The 22363-nt window shown below is 38.0% G+C and overlaps 1 protein-coding gene across 1 annotated transcript in view; it reads right to left on the bottom strand.

Moving 5' to 3' along the window:
• Positions 1-271: 271 nt before the first annotated feature.
• DDX10 (DEAD-box helicase 10) overlaps positions 272-22363 on the bottom strand; it is a 152995-nt gene continuing 130903 nt past the window's right edge. The window contains exons 17-18 of the mRNA XM_053971515.1: positions 9346-9479; positions 272-965 (exon numbers count right to left, since the gene is read on the bottom strand). Coding sequence (XP_053827490.1) covers positions 776-965; positions 9346-9479 — 324 coding nt within the window. The 3' untranslated portion in view covers positions 272-775. The remainder of the gene's footprint in view (positions 966-9345; positions 9480-22363) is intronic.

Below are 22363 nucleotides of genomic sequence, written 5' to 3'. Positions count from 1 at the left end.
ATTGTACTGAATAGGTGATGATCGATTACTGTGACAAAAAAAGAATGTGATACTGACAAAAAAGGAGTATTTAATATGCTCATATGAAAAGACCAAAGAGATACAACTATGAGACATTGTATTCTCACTCATATGGGATGCAAATACAAGACTCAGTTTTAACTTCTAGAAGTTGTTTTCTGAATTGCCTAACACCAGTGACAGAATCATAACAGAAGTGATACCTGAAGGATAAATACAAGCTTTCATAACAAAGCTGAAAGAGACACCATTAAGTTTACATCACGACTCTAGAAATTTTTATTAAAATATTCTTAAAATATGTGTCTTATACAGAGAAGGAGGTACACACTTTATTTTTAGGTAATATGATCTGAGCTGCTAACAATATTTCTTCCTTAAAAATTTTAGTACACATATATCTCCCAAAATAAAAAACCTGGCATGGTTAAGAAAGGAACATCCTGTTTTCATTTAAAGCAAGATGAAAATAAAAGAAGGTAATTGTTTCAAAACTTGGAGATTTAAAATTATGAACATGATACTGCAAAATGACACCTGGGGATTCAGGTTGAAAAGTTCATTAGAAAGCCTTATAAATCAAACTAAATATTGTCTATAACCTATGAGCCAATCTAAGGCAATCCCACTGCACGTGGAACTCATTTATCTACATTCACTGGGATCCAGCTGCCCAGATGCCAAATTCATTTTGTGTAAACTACTGACAAATTGTGGAAATGTCCCAGAGAAGAAAATCTGCAGAAAAAAATAATTAGTTGTGACTATTGAGCAGATGTAATACAAGCTCTTCATCCTCTGCCAGAGAAAGCCCAGTATCTAATGGCAAACAGGGGTCCTCCTCTTGACTGAATTGCATCTTCTTTCTTTTCAGTGGCATTTCTTCTGCTGTGGCACTGTTGCTATAGCTTCTCTTCCTTCTTCCAGTCTTATCCTCAAGTTCACTGCAGAAAAAAAAATCAATTAGTCTTTTTAACAACTGTGGTAATCAATATCATCATGTAATCTAACAATTCCTTTTAAACAAGGCAAATTTGTGTCAAGATAAGAGCAAACAAAATTACAATTCAAAAGGGTGAAGCAATGGAAGCTGATGAACTCTGAATGTCTAAATTAGAGCTGCTCCCAGACCGAGGTGGTGGTGGATGTTCTGCTGTCTTAATTGATTACAGTGTATCAGGATTTTGCTATAAGTCTTATCTAATATTTGCTGTCTAATACAGCAACAGACAACTTGACAAAACTGATTTTGCGATCTGTCAGTGGACCTTGACATGCATTCAAGATCTAGCCTAAATAAATATGCACCGAAAATAAAAATATAAGAACTGTCCTTTCATTGGCAAATCCTACACTTAATACAGTTTTGGTCTGGGACTACCTCATTCGATCACTCTTTCCCCTTCTTTCAGACATTTCCCTTGGAAGCTACTAAACCCCTCTTTGCCATGAAAGGAAGAGGAAAAGCCCAAACCCAGTAATTTTCCCTAGTGAATTCCTATTTCTTCTGCTGGCTTTTTTAAGACTTGAATGAACTGCCTTTTGCAGCCTTCTCTGTGGATGAAAGAGATGCCAATTTGTTTTATCACCCTGGCTTCTACCACATAGGCCATCTGACAACAATGGGAGGAAAGACAGAGCTTTCATGTATCTTCATGTGTTTTTTGTCCAAAACATAGAAAAAATGCTATAAATCTTCGTAGCTAAATTTAAAATAATCTAATCAAATTTATTCTAAGATATATCTGTGAACCAGATTATGGAGAGCTGGTTGTTGTATGCTGTAGGGTAGAATTCATACCCCAAAACTAGTAAAATTAAAACATCCACATCCCAAATCGTTCCATCCAAACAAGCTAACTGGAACAAACAGTATTCTCAGCTTTTCACGTCTGTATTTTTTAAAATATAACAAAAATTTAAATGGAACTTCAGATACGGAGTTCAGGCTTTTCTAAAAAAGTTGGTTAAAATTCAGATTTTCAATTAAAATTTGTCAAATTTCTACTCAGGAAATTCAGTTTCAGCAAGAAACTGAAAAAAAAAAGAGTTTCAACAATAAATTTTTCTTCTCCATAGTTTTTAAAATTGCTTAAGTGTAAATGTAATGCTTGTGAACTGTTCCATTCAGAAATACTGCTTAGACACATAACAATTATAAACAGCAGTTACAATAAATAGCTCCAATTGGGGAATATTGTCCTTAGAATCAACACAGCAAAGGAACCTAATGCCCAATTCAGCCCACCATCAGCTGCCCACCTTATTTTTCCCCACTAACAAGACAAGGTAACAGCCTGTGAAATGCTGATTTCACCACTCACTGGAAACCAGCCTAACCCGAACATTAACCCCAAACACGGAAGTTTTCAGCAAGTCCCCAGATGCTGTCTGAGAGGGATCAGCAGCACAATGCAGCTTGTACACTGTGCTTTCTGGCTGCCCTTCCATAGAGATGAAGGAATTATTACAGGAGATCTGATGGCCTTGTGCTGGTGGGCTGCACAAGTATGACCTGCCTCCCTCTCTCAGTCCACCCCACTTTTCATAGAAGAATGGTGCCATCTCCTGCCTGCTCATTACAGCCCAGAGGAAGGAGGGAAATCCTGTAAGAAACACTGCATTTCCACAATTAAGGCAAATGAAATACCCTACCTTTATGTTGTTCTCCCCTGCCTACCCAAGAGAAAAGAAGGAAAGAGTGTAAAGAAATGTGGTCCTGTGAAAGGTGTCCCTGTCCATGACAGGGACTGCTGGATCTAGATGATCCTGAAGGTTCCTTCCAACCAAAAACATTCAGTGATTCCATGAATAGATGATGACTGCTCCAAATACTCACTCCTCCTATAATTCACAGGATATAGCAACTTTGCTGGTTTTGAGCTGTCATTTGTATGGGGGTGGTTTTTCAGGGCTCACTACTAACATTTTATTCCTTTTCTGGGGAAAGGACTCTCATATTTCTCTCGGTAATGCTTAAGATAATTCCATAAATGCTGAAACTATACTGACAGGATATGAAAATATACTGAAGCAGAAAGAATTCTCTGTTTTCCAAGTGGACAGTGTAGGTCTGGACTGGAGTTTCATGGTGTTCACTTTGATCAGGACAGATTGTAGGGGTTCACTTTAAAAGCTCAAAAAAGGCCTCATTAAGTAAAAGCATTTTCGCTTGTTTGCAAAAGAGTCAATTATTTCCAGTCTTTGAATGGACTCTGAAGCCCAGTTTGCATTCATAATTGACTAATGCTTCATCTAGGACATTAGTTAAAAACGTCTTAGCAATTAAACCACTGCAGAAACCTCACAAGCTATGCATTTGTACCTACAAGCTATGAAACAGCAGATTTAAAACACCAAAAATTAAAATCACTTCTGGAGTTTCAGAGACCTATAGGCCTAGATATCTATAAGGTAAAACATTTAAATATAAAACATATTCAGAAGGAACTGAACTGTGAGATTCCTCAGTTTTTTCCACAAAAAAAAAAAAAAAGCACATTTATACAATTATGATGGATTTTCATGTTTTGTGGTATGATTCTGCTGAATCAAGCTGTTTCTTACTGTTACTGAGGGATTGTGCAGCTTGATTAGCAGTGTAAACAGAAGATGCATCTACACATAGGCAAGTGTATTTTCACACTAATTTGACCCCAGCTGGACTGTGAACTGGAGAGGTGAATAAAGAGGCATGTATAACACAGGAAGCAGCAGCAGCAAAACCAACAATCAATGAAGAGAGCTATACAGTTGTGTTTTCATGATGCACAAAAAGTAGATGCAAAACACTATTTGATAACAACAGCTTCGGAAGGGAAACAGAGAATCATGCGAAACGTGCGAGTAAGATGTTCCTAATTTTGAGATGCAGAAGAAAGACAGACTGACTGTGCATAGAATGACTGGGTTGAAAGGGACCTTTGAAGAACAGCAAGTCCAACCCCCATCCTGGTTCCTTCAGGATGGAGTTTCACCAGCGCTGGTTTGGGTGGTGTGGAAAGGGGCTGTACTACTCTGAAGGAGAAGTCAGAGTTGTAGCTTTTACAAAAGGTGGCTGTGGCAATTTTAAAAGGGAAAATGTGTGGCATCATGATGCTCAGAGATATCCTGTGCTCATTCAGGGTGCTTTTCCTTAGCTGTATGGACAAAAAGCTCTTTGGAGGAGTTGTAACAGGCATAACTCTCATCTCCACATCTGAAAGAACTAAGTGTGCAAAAGCAGCTATATGGGAATAACTTCTGCACTTACTTGTCAAATGAATTCCTCCTCAGTCTCCATTAACTGAAGGCCTGTCACCTTGCAGAGCCAGTCCTTTTATCGTTTCCCATGGTCATAAATGTCTTAACAAGCTATAAGGTTTATATTTTAAATGCTTGAGAATCAGCCATTAGAAATGTGCAGTCACACAGCCAAGTAGCTGTTGTTAAAACAACGTGGTCCCGGCAAGATCTCTAGACAGGCTCTGCTTCACTTAACATTTATCAGAGAATGTTTTGGAGCATAGGTTTACCAGCATTCCTCTGGAAACAAACCACCCTTGCCACTGAACTATAGGCCATGAGTCAAGTTTCCAGGCTGCAATAAAGCACACAAGCTCTTTCCCAAAGAAATGTACAAGAATAATGAATGAATCTGCTAGTAAAATACAGTTCAGAAAAGTTAGGAATATTTTTTTTCCCATAAATAGTGGCATTTTGCTAATCAAACATGCTATGCCGAAAACTTTTTCCATGTAATAAATTTTAATTCACAAGGCCATGGCAGCAATCCTAATGAAGATTAATTACTGCAGTCCCTTCCATAAAGCCCAGTGCACCTTCTTCCTTACTTGCTGTCAGAATGCTACAGCACATAAAAACGGTAATTAAAACATATTGTGCTGTGTTATTTTCTAGATCTGGACAGGCTGGATGAATGGGCCGAGGCCACCTCTAGGAGGTTCAGCAAGGCCAAGGTCGGGTCCTGCACTGCAGTCACAACAACCCCAGGCAGCGCTGCAGGCTGGGGGCAGTGCCTGGGAAGCTGTCCAGCAGAAAAGGGCCTGGAGTGCTGGTCAACAGCAGCTGAGCATGAGCCAGGGTGTGCCCAGGTGGCCAAGAAGGCCGATGACATCCTGGCCTGGATCAGCACTGGTGTGGCCAGCAGGAGCAGGGCAGTGACCGTCCCCCTGCACTCAGCACTGGTGAGGCCACAGCTCCAATCCTGTGTTCAGTTCTGGGCCCCTCACTGCAAGAAAGACATTGAGGGGCTGGAGCGTGTCCAGAGAAGGGCAACGGAGCTGGGGAAGGGTCTGGAGCACAAGTCCTGTGAGGAGCAGCTGAGGGAGCTGGGGGTGTTCAGCCTGGAGAAAAGGAGGCTCAGGGGGACCTCATCACTCTCTACAGCTGCCTGAAAGGAGGGTGCAGCCAGGTGGGGATCAGTCTCTTCCCCCAGGTAACAAGTGACAGGGACAAGAGGAAACAGCCTCAAGTTGCACCAGTAGAGGTTTAGATTGGATAACAGGAAATATTTCTTGACCAAAAGGCTTGCTGTCAAGTCCTAGAACAGGTTGCCCAGGGAGGTGGTGAAGTCACCATTCCTGGAAGTATTTAAAAGACTTGTACATGTGGCACTGAGGGACACGGTTTAGTGGGACTTGGCAGTGCTGGGTTAATAGTTTGATCTTAAACGTCTTTCTCACCCTAAATGATTCTATGATTCCCTTACTGGCCATTCCACTGACATAAATCAAAATACCTCTAAAATTGAATGGATAAGCCTCTAACAAGAGCAATATCTCAGTGTCCAATTTTGCAGCTAATAAGAATGACCAAGGCTTTTAAACTGAGACCTTTTATAACGTCTCTCCTATGATGCTTTTCTGGCCATCACAATAGTAAGTTCTGGCCTTCACAAAGTCACAGATATGACCTGAATAATCCATTTTAGAAGGAGCACCATGATTTGCTGATAAATGATCTCAAAAGACAATGTAATGTCAACCTCATCAAGAATGACCTAAAACTTAGCAGGTCAACATCAGCATCCTCCTGTAAGAAGAAGCTGTAAGAAAATGTAATTTGCCCATAATTTTCATAAATAAAAGAAGGCACACAACAAAGTAGCACTGACTACTAACTTGCACACTTGTCACCAGGTGACTGTCCATAAAGTCACAAACAAAACAGTACCAGAACTAAGATATTTCCCCTCATGTCTGAGATCTTCTCCATGCTGATCTAGGAGTTAATGTGATCGGTCACACCCATTAAAATTTAAAGAAGATAATGATGAGGTCAATCGGAACTTTGCTCTTCCCCCACACTTTTATTTAAAGAGGTTGAAGAATTAGAAATACCAAAACCTCAATCTGACTGCAAAATGAATATTTAAGAAATCCAGCTGCTTTTCCTTCGCCCTGTTCTGTATTCTTAGATTTTTCACCTCATTAACAATTTACATTTGATAGCCTTAAACCAAATATGATGAATGTTGCTAGATATACAAAAATTAATCTCATATTACATGCCTGAAGTCATTAATTACTCTGCTTATAGAGGTATGGCTGGAAGGGAATTTTTATGCAAAGGCAAATTTAACTCATGATTTGTACAGTTCCCCCAGTTAAAAAAAAATCTGTGGGAGGACAGAGAGAAGATTAACAATGGTTTTGACTTCTGAAACCACAGACAGGGACAGATGGTCTCTTTTTAAAGATTCTTGAAGGAAGACACCCTAGGTCTCATACTTACTATTACAAGCATTTTTCCCCTCTTAAAGCAAGGAGCAGCTAGTGTAGCCCAACATATTTCTATTTTAATCCAACTCTTTGAACAAAATCCCTGGATTTTGGAAATAAAAAACAGAATAGAGTTGTGTTTTCTAATCTCAAAGCCCAATTTTACTGTCTGCTACTCTCAGCTGATTTGCTTTTGTTAAAATCATTAGGTTGGTATTTCCCAACCCCAAAAGCAACTCATCATACAGTTCAATAGCAATTCTAAGAGAGCTGCATGAGGCATGAGTGTTGATTTAACAACCTCAAATTAATTTCCTTCACTGTATCTCGCTCTTTCTCAAAAGCTGTCTGCAGGGTGCTCAGTGCACCTCACCAGACATACCTACACTGAGCATCAAAGCTGACTTTGGAGCAGCTGCAAACAGCCTTTCTGTTTCTAAGGTTGCCTGAACGGGGTGCGGGGGTGTGTTGGAAGGCAGCACCACTGGTGACTCTGGTGACAGTGCAGCACATGATGGATAATCCTGTGCTGGCCATGGCCTGCCCAGGGAATATCAGTCAAGTTGTTACAGGCTAAATGGATTTGGGCACGGTGTGGGTACAAGTATTGGTGTGAGATTGTCCACAACAGCTGCGACTCCGGATGGTGCCAACTAAAGCTCTTCTGGGCAATCTCTCAGTATTTTGGTGCAGTAAGACAGGCCAAGGACTCTTTCCAGTAAGCAGTGTTGATGAAACCACATTTCTTTCACGTGTGTAGTGGTCTGTTCTCCAGCTCCAAAGGCAGCTTTGATGCTCAGTGTAGGTATGTCTAGAGATACGCTAAAGGAAACTTCCCTGGTTTCCTTCGGTGTGTATTCTTTCTTTCCTAATCTACTCCACAGGAAGGGAAGATTATCAAGGACCTTGACTTTCTTTGAGTCCTTGCTCTCCTTAAGAGCACATGACCTAACTCTAGGGGGGCCAGATCAGCCACTGATCCAACAAAAGTCTGCCCTTACTACCACTGCCAAAAATCTGTCCATCTCTGTCAACTTTGATTCTTAAAGCGCAGCTAATCTTGAGTCTAGCTGACATTCTAAGGAAAGGATCAATACAAAATGTGATGTATGAATACATACTCCCCTCACACAAAGGAGCGATTTACTGCTGCTCAGAAAAAGCAATGCTTTTCCCCATCCTTGTCAGTTCTATTGGCATTCACTGGTGAACAGGCTCCAGGGGACATGGCCACCAGCCTGTTAACTTAGGGATATCTAGTCCTTAAATCCATGTCCCACACCCAGTCATGCATACTGCCTCCACAACACACAGTTACACGTGGGTAAGGACAATCTAGCCCCTAGGATTAACCTGGTTCAGATGTGAAAAGCAAGAGCTTTATGAAGTTAGACATCTATGCTCCCATTTAGGTGTCAAGATCATCCTTCTCAATCTGTTACATAATACATTGTTTGTCAGAAACACAAGTGGCCTTCTTGTTGCAGTGAACCACACAAGACTTCATGTGGTATCACTTATCCCTTTATCTTCCCACAGTATGCTGGCATCAACTACAGATCCTCATTCCCACCCTGTGCTTTTCTACTAAACTACATGAAACAAATTCTTCTGGTTCATACAATTATAAACACTGATTTGAATTAATTTAACTTATTATTATGCATTTCCTTCTACTCAGAGTCCACTTCACTTGAGTCTTGAAGAGTATGAACAATACTGAATCACTGAACTTAGCAAGTTTTACCATGCACAAATTTATTTAATAAAGCACAGGTGCAAAGGGATCGTGAAATCCTTAAATTACTTCAACATTTTTCCTTCCACAGAAAGAAGCTGCAATGTACCAGAAGAGAAATGCATTTCTGAAACAGGACAGACCTACCACTGGCCAAGGCTGAGCCCATCAGTGATAGTGGGAGTGCCTCTGGGATAGCATAGTTAAGAAGGAGGGAAAAAAACAGCACAAAGCAGCCAGGGAGAGCAGTGAGAATATGTGAGAGGAACAGCCCTGCAGACCCCCAGGTCAGTGCATGAGGATGTAGAAGAAATTGTAAGTTAATCTGGAGAAGAAGAGAGATGTGGGGAAAAGGTGTTTCAAGATTTGGGTTTATTTCTCATTACCTTACTGTCATGTGATTGGCAATAAATAAATTCATTTTTTCACAAGTCACGTCTGTTTCACCCATGACAGTAGCTGGTGAGGAATCTCTCCTGGTGTTATCTCAACCCCTGAGCTGTTCACTACATTTTATCTTCCCTGTCCAGCTGAGGAGGTCAGTGATAGAGTGGTTTTGGTGGGCACTGGGCATCCAGAGAGGGTAAACCCACCACAAAAACATACGAAACCTCCAGGATATTAATCAAGATTTTTGCATGTGAAACAGTCTCAACAAGATCCCTTCAATATGGACTCAAAAATCATTATTATACAACTTCACAAAAGAAAACAATAGCCTTTAGCTCACATTTCTGTTCAGCGTCTGACACACAAACTTTTATAATACTAAATCCCGTGGACTGTAAGATGAATTCCTAACATGCAAACAAAACAGTTTATAAAAAACATAATTTTAAAATGAACATGGAAGATGGTGCATACCTATAGCTGTCTTCACTTTCTGACTCCTGCTCTGCATCAGAGTCCTTGTATTTATCAGGATCTGGGAGAGTGCTTGGATCAAACTCTTCTTCACTTCCACTGTGATCAAGAAAGGCCACTGTTTCCTCTTCAGCCTGTGAGATGACAAAGGGAGAGTTACAAGACAAGCAAACCAGTCCATGTTACTTGTCATAACCCCATTAATAGGGAGGCTGTAACAAAAACCACTGCCCTCAAATGCAGTCAAACACCACCAGTATTATAGCCAGGAAAAGAGAATCATTTCTATCATCATCAGTACTCTCCTCCAAGGCTGTTTGCTAAAGGTTGAAGAAATATTATTAAAAAAGGAAGCACAAGGATTTATGTTCAAATTCTACTTACCAATATTGTAATCTTAAATCTATGAAATCTAGGAGAGATCTGGGCAGCAACTAATCAACAGCTGTCTGAGAGCAAGTGTCTAAGTAATATGCAGCTTTACTGTCCCTCAGAAACACACTGGCAAAAAGATACTCACAGGTGGACAAATAAATCACTGCTGTTAGGTGAATTTAATGAAATAGTCTGATTTAAAACTCATCTGGGTGTCCTTGCAGTTAAAAACCAAAAAGCTGCTTAAGCTGAATTAACTGCTCTAAGGGAGTTTCAACCATCCTCTGCAAGGGATACATGTTCTTCAGGCATCTTCCCAGATCCCCTCATCCCTCCTCTCCAGGACTCAGCTTCCCTCTGTCCCCACAGCACATCTCAGGATGGGCTGATGGCATTGGCAAGTTTCCCCAGGGTGTGGCAGTGCCTCACTAATTCCTTAACAAAGAGAGCATAGAAGATGCTGCTCCATAGAAGTACTGGATAATATAAAAAAGCTGGCTAATTTTGTAGATGCAGGTTCTGCTCCACTTAATCCTGAACTGATGGCACCACTTTTGTAAATTTTTGCTAATAGGCAAAAAGCAACCATATACACTGGAGGGCACATGCAATTGTATATGCACACAGAAATGCAGACAGAAAGCTTATAGGTATTTCTAAGCAATGTGAACCCTAGGTCCATGCATATTTATGCTGGAAAGCAAAAATTAATTCCAAGAAATCATAATTAAAGACATTGCTACCTTTTGTTTATATATCTAATCAACATGCACACAGCTGAGTTTCTAAAACAGTACTCATTTAAATGATCTCTCATTCTATGAATAACTTCACATCATTATATATTTAAAGTTAATTTTTGTTTTGCTTTTTCACCATTTCTATCATCAAGTTTTTAAAGAACAGTCTTTATGTGCACCTTCCTGCCATAAAAATAAATTTTAAAGTCAAACAGAAACCATACCAATGGTCTCTTTTATATCTGCATATACAGTGAGTGAAAGGCAATGAGCTGGTGAAGGGTAAGATTAGTCACCACTGCAAGAGTCGATTCTTGCTTGACCAGTGACACTTCTGCAGTGTACTGAAAGCAACTAGAAGAAAGGGACAAAAGCCAGATTTGCAATCAGAAGACAGAGGAAAAACATACTGGACACACATTTTGTTCTTTACTACTTTAAATACCAGTAAAAGTATATATAAATATAAATAGCTGGGTGTATAAAATGACTAAAAGCATTGTCAGACTCTTCAGCACTGCAAGCTTCCTAAGGTAACAACCACCAACAGAAAAGCATGTTGAGTCTCAGGAACTTCAGGTACCACTTCACAAGAAAGTTGGTTTTGGTTTTGCAGGGTTTTTGCTTACAAAAAAAATGTCTTCAAGCTCATCTCTTAGTACAATATTACAGAGCATTACTAACTCCACAGGAAACTGTTTTGAAGGTCACATTTTTACTAATGAATTTTCTTATCTGAAAATCGTTCAGCATTAAATTATAGTTTATTTTAATTTCTTACAACATTTAATATTTGCTCTTTACTTGTCCTTCCAATTGCACCTATTATTTTGATATAGCTGGCGCATACCAATCTTATATTGAAAAAGAAAAAGAGAAGTAGCATTCAAAGCTGTTGTATAAAATAATGTATTTTAATATGTATGCATGACACCATGCAACAGAGTTCTGTAATACTAACATTTATTGGCAGTCATCTTTTAAAACCTGGGCTATTCATTAATATTCTCCATTATAACACACAGACCAAATCCTTGCTTTAATTACACATTCACATGAATTTTGTCCAGCAGAAAATATGCAGAGAAGTGTTAAACATAATGCTTGCTATAGCAAAAGAAATAATTGGCAAAGATGCCTCTTTCACTCATCAGGAATTATGAGGCTGTATTTCTTGTAAGTATCACTGCTTACATATTCATTAAAATATTTCTAAGACCCTGAAAATGTTAAGAACCTGAGCAGGAACATTTATCATCCACAGCTGAACAACAGAAACTCATTATTTTTCCTCTCGCACTTCAAATTTATATCAGCCAGTCAGGAAGAAGAAATCTTGTGACTTCACATTACTCACCAAAAGAGCTGGAGAAAAGAAGTAAAATCATAGTTCAAAATGACACATGTAAAAGTTCTTCAGATGCAACTAGGATGTAATTTACAGACTCAGGACTAGACCTGTCCTAAGGCAATTGCCATCAAAAGAGATTAGAAGAAGAGATTTTGATGGCCTGTACTTTATGTTTAAGGCTGGCTGCAGTGTAACACACACACTTTGGAGTGTGCATTTATTGTGAAGCTCAACTGTGGAAGGAAACTTGCCATGCTTGACATCAAAGACATCAAATCAGGCTGGCCAGGAGAACTGAATTCAGTGGCAACCACCTTTTCACTCTGCTCAGGGATGACAAGCTCTCTCTTTGTATCACACCAGCCCATGTATTTTCTAATTCTAGTTCCACAGAAACCTGCGCAAAGACTTTCAGTTTGAACATAAAACTGAGATGCAATCATTTTTGCATTCACACAGTCTCCCTCTGAAGAAGAGATTCTTCTTATGCAAACTCAACATTTCAGAAAAATTCAGCAAAATTTCTGTGCTGGAAGTTTTGGAAACCTTGTTGCCTTCAACATTCCACATTGTACCAAGTCAACAATCATATTTGACCTTACTACAGTCATTTTGTAAACATACACCCCGTGACACAGAAAGGACAGGCTCCTCTAGAGCTTTTGCCGTGTTTATCAACAGAATACCTCCAATTCACCTTCTGTCTTTGTTACAAGACATAATGACAACTTCCCCTTCTCCTAAAGGGGCCTGAATGGCTGACGGAGCTCAGGTAAATGAGTTAGGCAGGCTAAGAGAAACTTAAAATGAAGAAACTGATGTACCTCAGACACCCACGGGACTCGAATGTTCAAAAAAACCAGAATGATGTCTCATTTCTAGAAAAATATTGTATTTACCAAGATTCCATTTCTAAAATACATATCTATTATGGTATTTCATTTATATCTAACTTAATATGCTTTTTTTCCCTCCAATTAAATTGTCTAGAGTTGTACTTTTGAACCCTTTAGGCAATTTATCAGTTTCTAGCAACCAGGTTGAGAGGGGAGAAATAATTGCTTAAGCCCTATCAGTTCTGTCGATAATGCTTTACAAAGCACAGTGGGAGAATATTTCCAATTAGCTGGAAATAAAACTCCTAAGGTTTGTTTAGAATTTGATCACACTTAATTTGAGTCCATCACACTTACACAATACTCAGTCCTTTTTGAGCTATGCTACCTTTTAGTTTTTGCTACTATGGCCTCTCCAAGTAAGTTGTGCCTGTGATTTTAATGCCAAGAAAAGGTAAGTTCTAATCACTGCTAGGAGATTACCCAACACAGGTACACAACTTTCAAAAGTTTAGTATATTATGGCTCATATAACAGGATATTTAAAAATGAAGCATCTTGTAAGATCTGACAGCATTCCAAATTTTCTTAATTTTCTTCTTTTTGACAATTATTTTTTAGATGAAAACAGAAGTTGCTTTTGCATCATGTTTATGATGGAAGCCATTTATATATGCAGAGAGGTGTTATACCACTTCCTTTAAAATGCCTTACTCTGAATTCACCTGATCACCTCACATGTTTGGGTTTTTTTTCATAGCCTGTACCCCAACCCAACACACTGTCCCCAGCTGATGAATGATTGCTATGATATTTCATCATCTACATTGCCTCAGAGGAATACAGCTTTTCTGGCAGTTCAAAAATGAGATACAGCCTTTGATATTGCTAGGGTGTTTGATCCAACAGTTGTTTTGAAGATCAAGACAAAAGCCTTGGAAACTGACTGGGAGACAGTGGAGCAAGCTATGAGTGGTCTGACAGAGAGCTGTCCAAGCCATGCCAAAACTCACAGATTCCCTCTATACCAGCTAAGGTGCATCCATGTTCCATGGCTCTGGCCAGACAGGATGGTCACCAAAAACTGGGGAAACCAAGGTTCCAGGTTAGTCAACCAGACACAATCCTTGCACTAAGATGATCTCACTATCTTTGGGCTCTGGAATGAGTTGGTCCAAGTACCTGGTTTTTACACTTTAGAGAATTTGATTCTTGGTTCTCACTAGAAGGGACAGATAACTCTTAGCTTCATCTTCAATCATTCACCATTCCCGATCACTAGCACTCACATCAAGGTTCAATTTCATGCAGTTATTTTTATTTCTTTTAAGCCATCTGAGATCTCAAACAATACAGTATACCTCATTTAGCCAGCAGAACCTTACTTTTACCAGCACTCTCACATAATGCACATGAGAACACTTAATTTTCTTTCTTTGCTTTCCTAAATGCCCCACATTTTATGGTCAGTGAATGGGTAAGCCTGTGTTCTAAACTAGCAGACATTGATGTATATATTCTGACATTCAAATTCCTGTGTAACTACAGCAAAGCAATTTGTGCTGGAAATGGCTCCTGCCACAAGCACAGTTCAGAAGCACTGAAAACACAAAACTCATAGAAACTGGTGAGAAGTTCTAAATCTACTCAAAGACCTTTTGTTTTAATGTATTTGGATTTCAATTATAATGGATATGTCTCAGAACTAGACCTTACACTTCTCCTTTTCTAATTTGTTCTTCTATGACACATGTAGAATTCCTATTGTAAAGACAAGTTTCTTCAACTTGTTATTAGCCACAATTATCAAGGTGATTTTAGCAATAGGGAAGACTAGTATCAGGATAAAACAACTACACTGTTACCTTAAATGAAATTCATGTTACAGACATGAAAATACAACAGAAAAGAAACTAAGTTACTAAGTAAGTAGCACTTGAAGCAAAATACACACTGAAATACATATTCTGGAAAGTAGCAGGGTAAAAAGAAATTACTGAAGTCTGAGAGAATTAAACATGCCAGCATACTTGTCCAAAAGTCTATGGCCATGTCAAAAAAACCACCACCAACAAAAAAAAAAAAAAAAAAAAAAAAAAAAAAAAAAAAAAAAAAAAAAAAAAAAAAAAAAAAAAAAACAACAACAACAAAAAAAAAAAACACAAAAACACCCCAAAAAAACCCAAAACAAACAAACAAAAAAAAACCAAAACAAAACAAAAAAATAAAAAAAAATAAAAAAAACCCGCTAAACTCCAACTAGAAAACTACAGTGCAGAACGATGTTTTTGAACTTATATTCTCAACACATAACCCTTGGACTTTCTTTACACTCCTCCTTTCTCTCCACTTCCAGGTTCACAGCAGTCATGGCTATCAGCTCAAATACACAAAGTAAGTCTCCAAAGTAACGTCTGTGTTCAAACAATTCAACAGATCTGCCTTCTCCAGGGAACCTCGGCATGTCCAGAGATGGTACCTACATGAGAGAATGTTCTCTCTATCACTTTCCAGCACTTTTGCACAAGCCTGGGGGAGCTGCATCCCTGCTGCGCCACAGCAGTGTCCCACCACCAGCACTACTCACAGCAGAGACTGCAGGCAGGAATCACTCTTTGCTTAGTGATGGGTATTTTTCGAAAAGGAACAGATCAACAGCAGCACTGACATGAAATAATTAGAAGGGAAGCCTTTTAAGTCAGGTAACTCTGTAAACTGGTTAGTTCTGCTCTTTTCTTGAAACAACTAATTTGTATTCAGTACACAACAAAGAACCACACTGCCATTAAGTGTTTGTCCAACGACACCATTCTTATGCTTTCACTGTACTGGTTAAGTCACTTGCTTGCATAAAATACGCATACAAAATAACATAATTACAGGGAGAAAAATATTAATCAAATTAATTCCAGGCAGTGAAAGTTATTTTAACTTCTTCTGGTGGTTTGACATGAACTGAGGAAAAGAAACACAGAAGAGGCATCACTGCTCACAGCACTGACTCAATTGCTTGCTGTGAGAACAAGACCTTGTGTGCCTTTGTTCCAGACCTGTGTAGCAGTTGCAACAGTTTCATATTTGTTCAAATTTCAAAACAAATAACCAGTAAATCAGAAAGCACTGGCTGCTGCTGCAGAATTGCAGGGTCATTTATTATTAATTGCTTTTGTTGTTGTTGAATTCACCTTCTTAAGCCATGAATCTCTTCCTACAATATTCTGCAAAAGACAACTGCTGGCACAAAAAGTGTAAGTGCCACATATAAGCCATAAGAGAACAGATGAATCCAGACTGATGAATGACAAGGAAGCAAGCTGCCTGGGGAAGATTTGAGCAATGGGCATGACATAGCAGAGAGACCTGCCCTCTGATACTTCCACAAGCATTGCTGCAAAGGGGAACCTGAATGAGGAAACTGAAAAAGATTCTGAGGTAGACTGGCAGCCATCCACCAGCAGACAGAAAATTATAATATTCCCTGATAACAATTTTATCTACATGAAAAAGTATGACAGGCATGTCTTAAAAATGATAAGCATGAAGAACATGAAAGATTTATGTGAGGCAAGATCTTTTAAGCTAACTAATTGAAAGAAATAAATTTTCAGGTCTAAAATAATGTAAAGCAACTTCAAAGCAAAAAATCCAACCCAAATTAAGAATAATTGCTGAGTCAGTGTTACTCGAGGAATTGAGTAAAATGTAATAATATATGTGCAGCAAGCTTGGGCAATGCTAGTACAGGGAGAATCTACAGGAGAACTTTCAGGAAGGAGAGAACACATTTGTCATCTGTGGTAAATGAAAGGACAAATGAAGAATTAGGAAGGATTTAGACAAGCACCAGAGAGTGACCATGGCAATGCTAAGGCATAGGCTGAAGTGAGAGAAAGTGGTGATACACAGAGTGACTGTGAAAGAAGGTAGCAAAGAAGCTCGAACATTTTTCTTCACTATTGTCTAATCCATGTAATCCGTCAGCTAAGATTTTAATTTAGGCAGAAAGGTACAGCTGGAGTCGAGAAACTGAAATAAGACTCCTGAGTACAGACATGCATTTGTATTTTTCTCCATGAGTAAGAGAAGGGAAAAAAGCAAAAGGCTGTGCAAAACATCATCACAGAAGGAGACTGAATATTGTAAGATTCCAGAAATTACAAAGGAGGAGCTAGTAGAGAAGAGAGACACCAAAACAGAGTGTGGTCACATTTGCAAACCTCCTAAAACTGGAGTGCATATGGAAAGGCCAAGTGAATGACCAACAATTAAGAGGAAGGCTGATTAATGTTTGTTGAGTAAAACTGAAACATGTCTACGTTGCAAATAAAGAGAAGGGCATGAATAAACGTGGCAGCTCAAAAAGTACAAAATACCACTGTGGAAATGGGAATCCAAGACAAACAGGGAAGAATTGTAAGGCAAAAGTGAGAGGGCCTAAGAGATGAAGATTACAAAGGGAAGATCTGATAGAGATGACAGTGATGACAAATGGAGCCAAGGGGGAGAGAAAAGCTGTCTAAACCTATTTTAAAAATGGAAGAGAGTAGGAAATGGGGAGAGTAAGAAGGCATGAGAATGGCACAAGAGCTGACTGCATGACTGCAAAGGATGCAGAAAAACAGCCAAGAGGAAGAAGTCCCAAGTATAGAAGAGTGAAATCAACAGCAACAGAACTAGAGAATGCATGGTGGAAAACACAAAGGCACCTCTTCTCTTTACCAAAGCCATGAATGTTTCACGAAAGTATTCAGGAGTTTACATGGGCTCAAAAAGAATGTAGGCAACAGTAATAAAATATATCAAGGCATGGTAAGGAGCAACAGCACTATTCCAATAACCCTGGAAGTCTCTCAGCTTCAGAACTCTTCAGCCACAGAAGGGTAATGATCACAATTTGAAAATCACTCTACAGGTATAACTGCAATTTTCCCTTCAAACCAACCAAAATATCTGACAGGGAGAAGGGAAGCAGGTCACCCTCATTTCATAGAAGCCATTATTTTTTCCACCACCATTCTGTTTTCCATCAGTCTTTTAGGGCTTCTCATACAAATGCAACTGCTTATTAAATGAACCTGGTGAAGATTACTATCTCATTCTCAGCAAAACTGAAATGTTTGGAACAATGCAGTGAGGGAAAAATTGAAGGCTGAGAAAATTTTCCATTAAAAGCCTGTGCCTAATTATATCCTATGCAATGGCTCGCTGAAGAACCTAAACTGTGCTACCTCAAACAATCTTGTACTGCTGCCAAAAAGGTTTACCCTATTTCCTGTGACTCTTGGATTCAGTAACAAATACAAGTGGTATACAAATACTCATCTGTAGATGCAATTAACGTACCACAGACTTCTAACAGAATTTTGCTGCTCCCTGAAAGTCCACACTTGCAAAAAATCAGATTCTAACTTGCTGCAAGCAGTGAAGGCATCTATACAAATTTTAACCTATGAAATTGCAATTTTCAGCTCATGTAACTTATTACAACCTAGAGTTGTCATGTGCTAGCCTGTTCATTTCAACAACATCTAAAAAATCTTTATACTGCATAAATAATGTACTATATCCATAACAACAGGATGCAGTATGCTGTATGATTGATTACCTTGGCATTTAGCTCCTGTGGGGACAGCTTTTGTGAAACATGGCTCTATCTAACTCCATGAAAATTACCTTTTCGTAAAACTGTCTGAATGATCAAATTTAGGTATGGTTAGACATAATGTCATTAACATTGCATAGGCAGGTACAAACTTTCACTTTTCACACTCTACTAAAGCAATGCTGTTCTACATCTGTTTCTCTAGGAATCGCAGAGAGTAACATCGGGGGGATCAATTTAAATCAGTGATTTGAATCACTAATTATAAACCCCATTAAAATCCAGACATTTTTAATTCCCACAGTTTGTTTCACATGTAATCACTGCTACTTTTATTTTTTTATGCCAGTACTCTAGGGCACAGTTGTTTTACACTGGACTTAGCACAAAATGTGTACCACTATCTTATGCTAATCATTTAAATTCATAGTTTTTCCTTTTGCATTAGCAAATTATAGAAGAGCCATCCCTTTTTTTGCCAATTGATTATTGCTCATTTTTTAATCATGGCTAGTGTCAAGCTGACTCCTATTCCATCTGAAATTGAAACTGATTCCAACCAGAATTTTAAATTCTTTTCTAAAATATGTATATTATATGCATATTATTTAAAAGTTACCAATTAAATAGGACCACTCTAAATATAGCACACACATGGAGGCAAAATTAAGTTGATCCAAGCAGATGCTGTATTGTAAGTTTAACATTTATGTCTACATTCTCTGCTGCTAGCAAAATTTACTACTTCTAAGCATCGTATCTTATGAGATTTTGGTACAGCTAAAAGACTCAAACCTAATTTACATTCACCAGCTGAAAGAGGATGGTTAGAATAAACAAAGATAACCAATTCCTCAAATCCAACTAATTTTTCAACTTTTAATGGCACCTTGAATTTAACTTATCAAATATATCAAATAAATAAAGTATTTCAGAACTAGGAAAGGATACAAGTTGTTATGAAAAATCAGTTAATTTTCCCTGTTAAAGACTGTTCTCTTAATCACATCTCTATCTGAAACTTAATCAGCAACTTTATTTCTTGAATAATTTTTTTGATTTTTCTAGCAAATTCTTTCATAGGTCATTCCTTAATATCTTAATTTTAGCCACCATTTTTTAAGTTCTTAAAAGAAAGTACCTAACAAATTAAAATATGTATTTTAATAACTCTTCTTGTAATTGTTATTGAGTCAATGATTTTTATCTATCATATTATTAATAAATATAAGATGATTTTTCCCCCATTCCCCCAAATATTTGCAACATATATAGAATATGTGAAGGAAATGAAAACAAGAAGGATAAATATTAATCTCTCTGATTTGAAAACAGATCACAACATGCTTAGAAAGCTGTCAGGAGAAGTCATTTTAGCCTAACTTTACCGCTCATTGGGAGCTCCAGTGCGAACAGTTGAACTGCTCTACCGACTTTCTGGTGTTACACAATCTGCCTGCAATTACCATTTGCCATCCATCAGTAAGTACTGGGGACAGGCACAGCCAACTCAAACAGCAGCCTCTGGCTGGAGTGTAGGCACACTGCCACATATTGCCCTGCTGGGGTGTTCCACCTCTGGCAGAAACCAATGCTTAAACTTACTATGCTCAGTATTTCCTGAACTGCCAAGGGGTCAGGCAGGGCTTCCTGTGGCCACATTAATTCTTCCCTGAGACCAATCCTCAAGGATAATTTAGAGTCATTGGTCCTTAGTATTTCAATCTTGATGAAAATCTGAAGGGAACAACCATAACACACCCCAAACACAGGAATTATATTCAAATGCTACTTTCTCCACTACCTGTGGTGGTTGATTTATATTTGTATAATCCTTCAATTCTTGACCTAGTATGAAAGCCAACACTTTTTTTTTTTTTCTTAGAAACCTTTTGCTTCTGTTATATTAAATACAGTCAAACAAAAGAACTGTGACTTTTAAACTGATTTCAGAGACATTCCAGTATTTCTCCACTGAGAAATGGTGGGCCCTAAGTGCCTGGTTCTCTTTGCACAGTCACACATTTTTGCAAGAGGAACATTTTATTTTCAAAGTAGGATTTTTGCTTTCTTCAGGACTACAAGTCTTTGCCACAGAGAAGTGTATGATTTCAGCATTATGGAGGTGCTAAAATTATTTCTGCCTCAGAACAGCAACCTGATTATAAAATCCAATTATTATTTGATTGCATCCACAAACCTATCTCCTCACACACATATTTTAAATGGTTTACGCTTCCTTTTTAAGTTCTTGCAATTCACAAAATTTTGAGGATAAAATTTAATGATCTATTGAAAATAAATAAATAATTTGTTATATCACATTGTACTTGGCATACAACATTAGCTCACAGAACATTTGCTAGAGGTACTGTTAACTGAATATCCTTGTTACATTATGCATGACTTCCCAAAGCACTGAGTACATAATATCCATCATGAAATTCAGAATATATAACTACATTTAGAAAGAAGTATATCCAGACCTATGATCAGCATTCTGACATCTCCAGTTATAAGTTTTAATTAAACTTGCTTTTGTATTAAGTCTATTTTTATTAAATAAGTACAGAATCCTCCTTTATACATTATGTATAAGTAAAAAAAAAAGTAAAAAGTAATTTGTAGGTGCCTTTTTCTAAAGGCATAATTCAAGTCACTGTTCCATAACTCCACAGTTGTGAAGAGGCACCACTGCTAAAGGTGATCAGTTTCTTTGAGAGCTTCAGCACCTTGCTGGCAATCCATTTTAGCACCCCAAATACTGCCTCCAGTGACAACAAGCTAATAAATGAGATCAATGGGTAACAGAGAGCACAGATTATTTGTAAATTTTGAAATATCTGAGACAGGCTGTGCTTCCAACCATTCTTTCTTTGAAAGCACCTTGGACAGAGGAGACATGTGCTCTTTCATTGTTTAAATGTTTCTAACAGCACACTAATTAAATTTAAATTAAATCACCCCTATTAAATAGTCTGTGATTTAAGACTCAAAAGATATATTTAAAATACAAGGATATTTTACTTTATCTTAAGAAATCTTAAGCCTTAGTCAGACACCATGTGACCCAGTCAGGGGTGTCAGGTCCAAGCTTCTCTACTAGGAAGTCCACTGTGTCTCACTGAAGAGGCAGCTACAAGAATCAGCTGAAGTATTATTTAATTTATAATGTTGCAACACTCCAAGAAATATACTACAGAGCAGATTTTTTATGAATATCTCATATAAGTAAAATAAATTAAAACCTGTTACCAGCATACAACTATTTTAGTGCAGTTATAATTAATGAAGCTGCCACGACGGCATATGCAAAAAACAGTATAATTTGTTAAAAAATTATTCAGGACAACATTTGGATGACTGGAGGCCAGAACAACACCTTCAACTAAATGCATTTGGATCAAGGCACTTGCTTGACAACTAAGTTTTCTCTTTTTTTCTATGAAGTGCCAACCGATGGCTGTGCATTCTTTTCAACTGGAGCTGAATTTAAATAGGCATGGTCACAACTACAGAAGAAATAAACCATTTCAAAGTGCTAGGGCTTTTAACATCAACGAGAAATCACCTGCCAGTACACAAAAATAGTAACAGGATTAACCATATCAGCTTTTTTCTTGTCTGATTTATATATATATAAATATAAATAAATATAAATAAATATAAATAAATAAATAAATATATATATATATATATAATTTATATATAAAAAGTGAGGGAAAAGTGAGAAATTAGAACACCTACTCCAGGCATGATTTCAGGTAATTGAGATTAGAGTACAGAATATATGATGCAACTGGTTGTACTTTTTAGTTAAACTCTGGTACCACTGAAACACTGAGTATCACATCCAGAGCAAGAATATTTATAAGCAGTACCATGTCAGAAGTGCCACTACATCAATGACATCTTTATCTTTTACTATGTAGAAACAACTCAATTGCTTGAAACAAAATCTAGATAGCATCAAAATTTAACTAGTGCCAGAATGGAAGGCACAGGCAGGCACTCCATAATAACCCGGCTGCCACATGCTAGAACACTTGGCAAAACTTTACAAGGGAAACCTCAGATCCTGCACAAGTACCAGAAACCACAACTATGAAATGCC

Source organism: Vidua macroura, chromosome 2 (assembly GCF_024509145.1).
Source record: "Vidua macroura isolate BioBank_ID:100142 chromosome 2, ASM2450914v1, whole genome shotgun sequence".
Lineage (NCBI taxonomy): Eukaryota > Metazoa > Chordata > Aves > Passeriformes > Viduidae > Vidua > Vidua macroura.
This window is presented reverse-complemented; position numbering and strand designations above follow the sequence as displayed.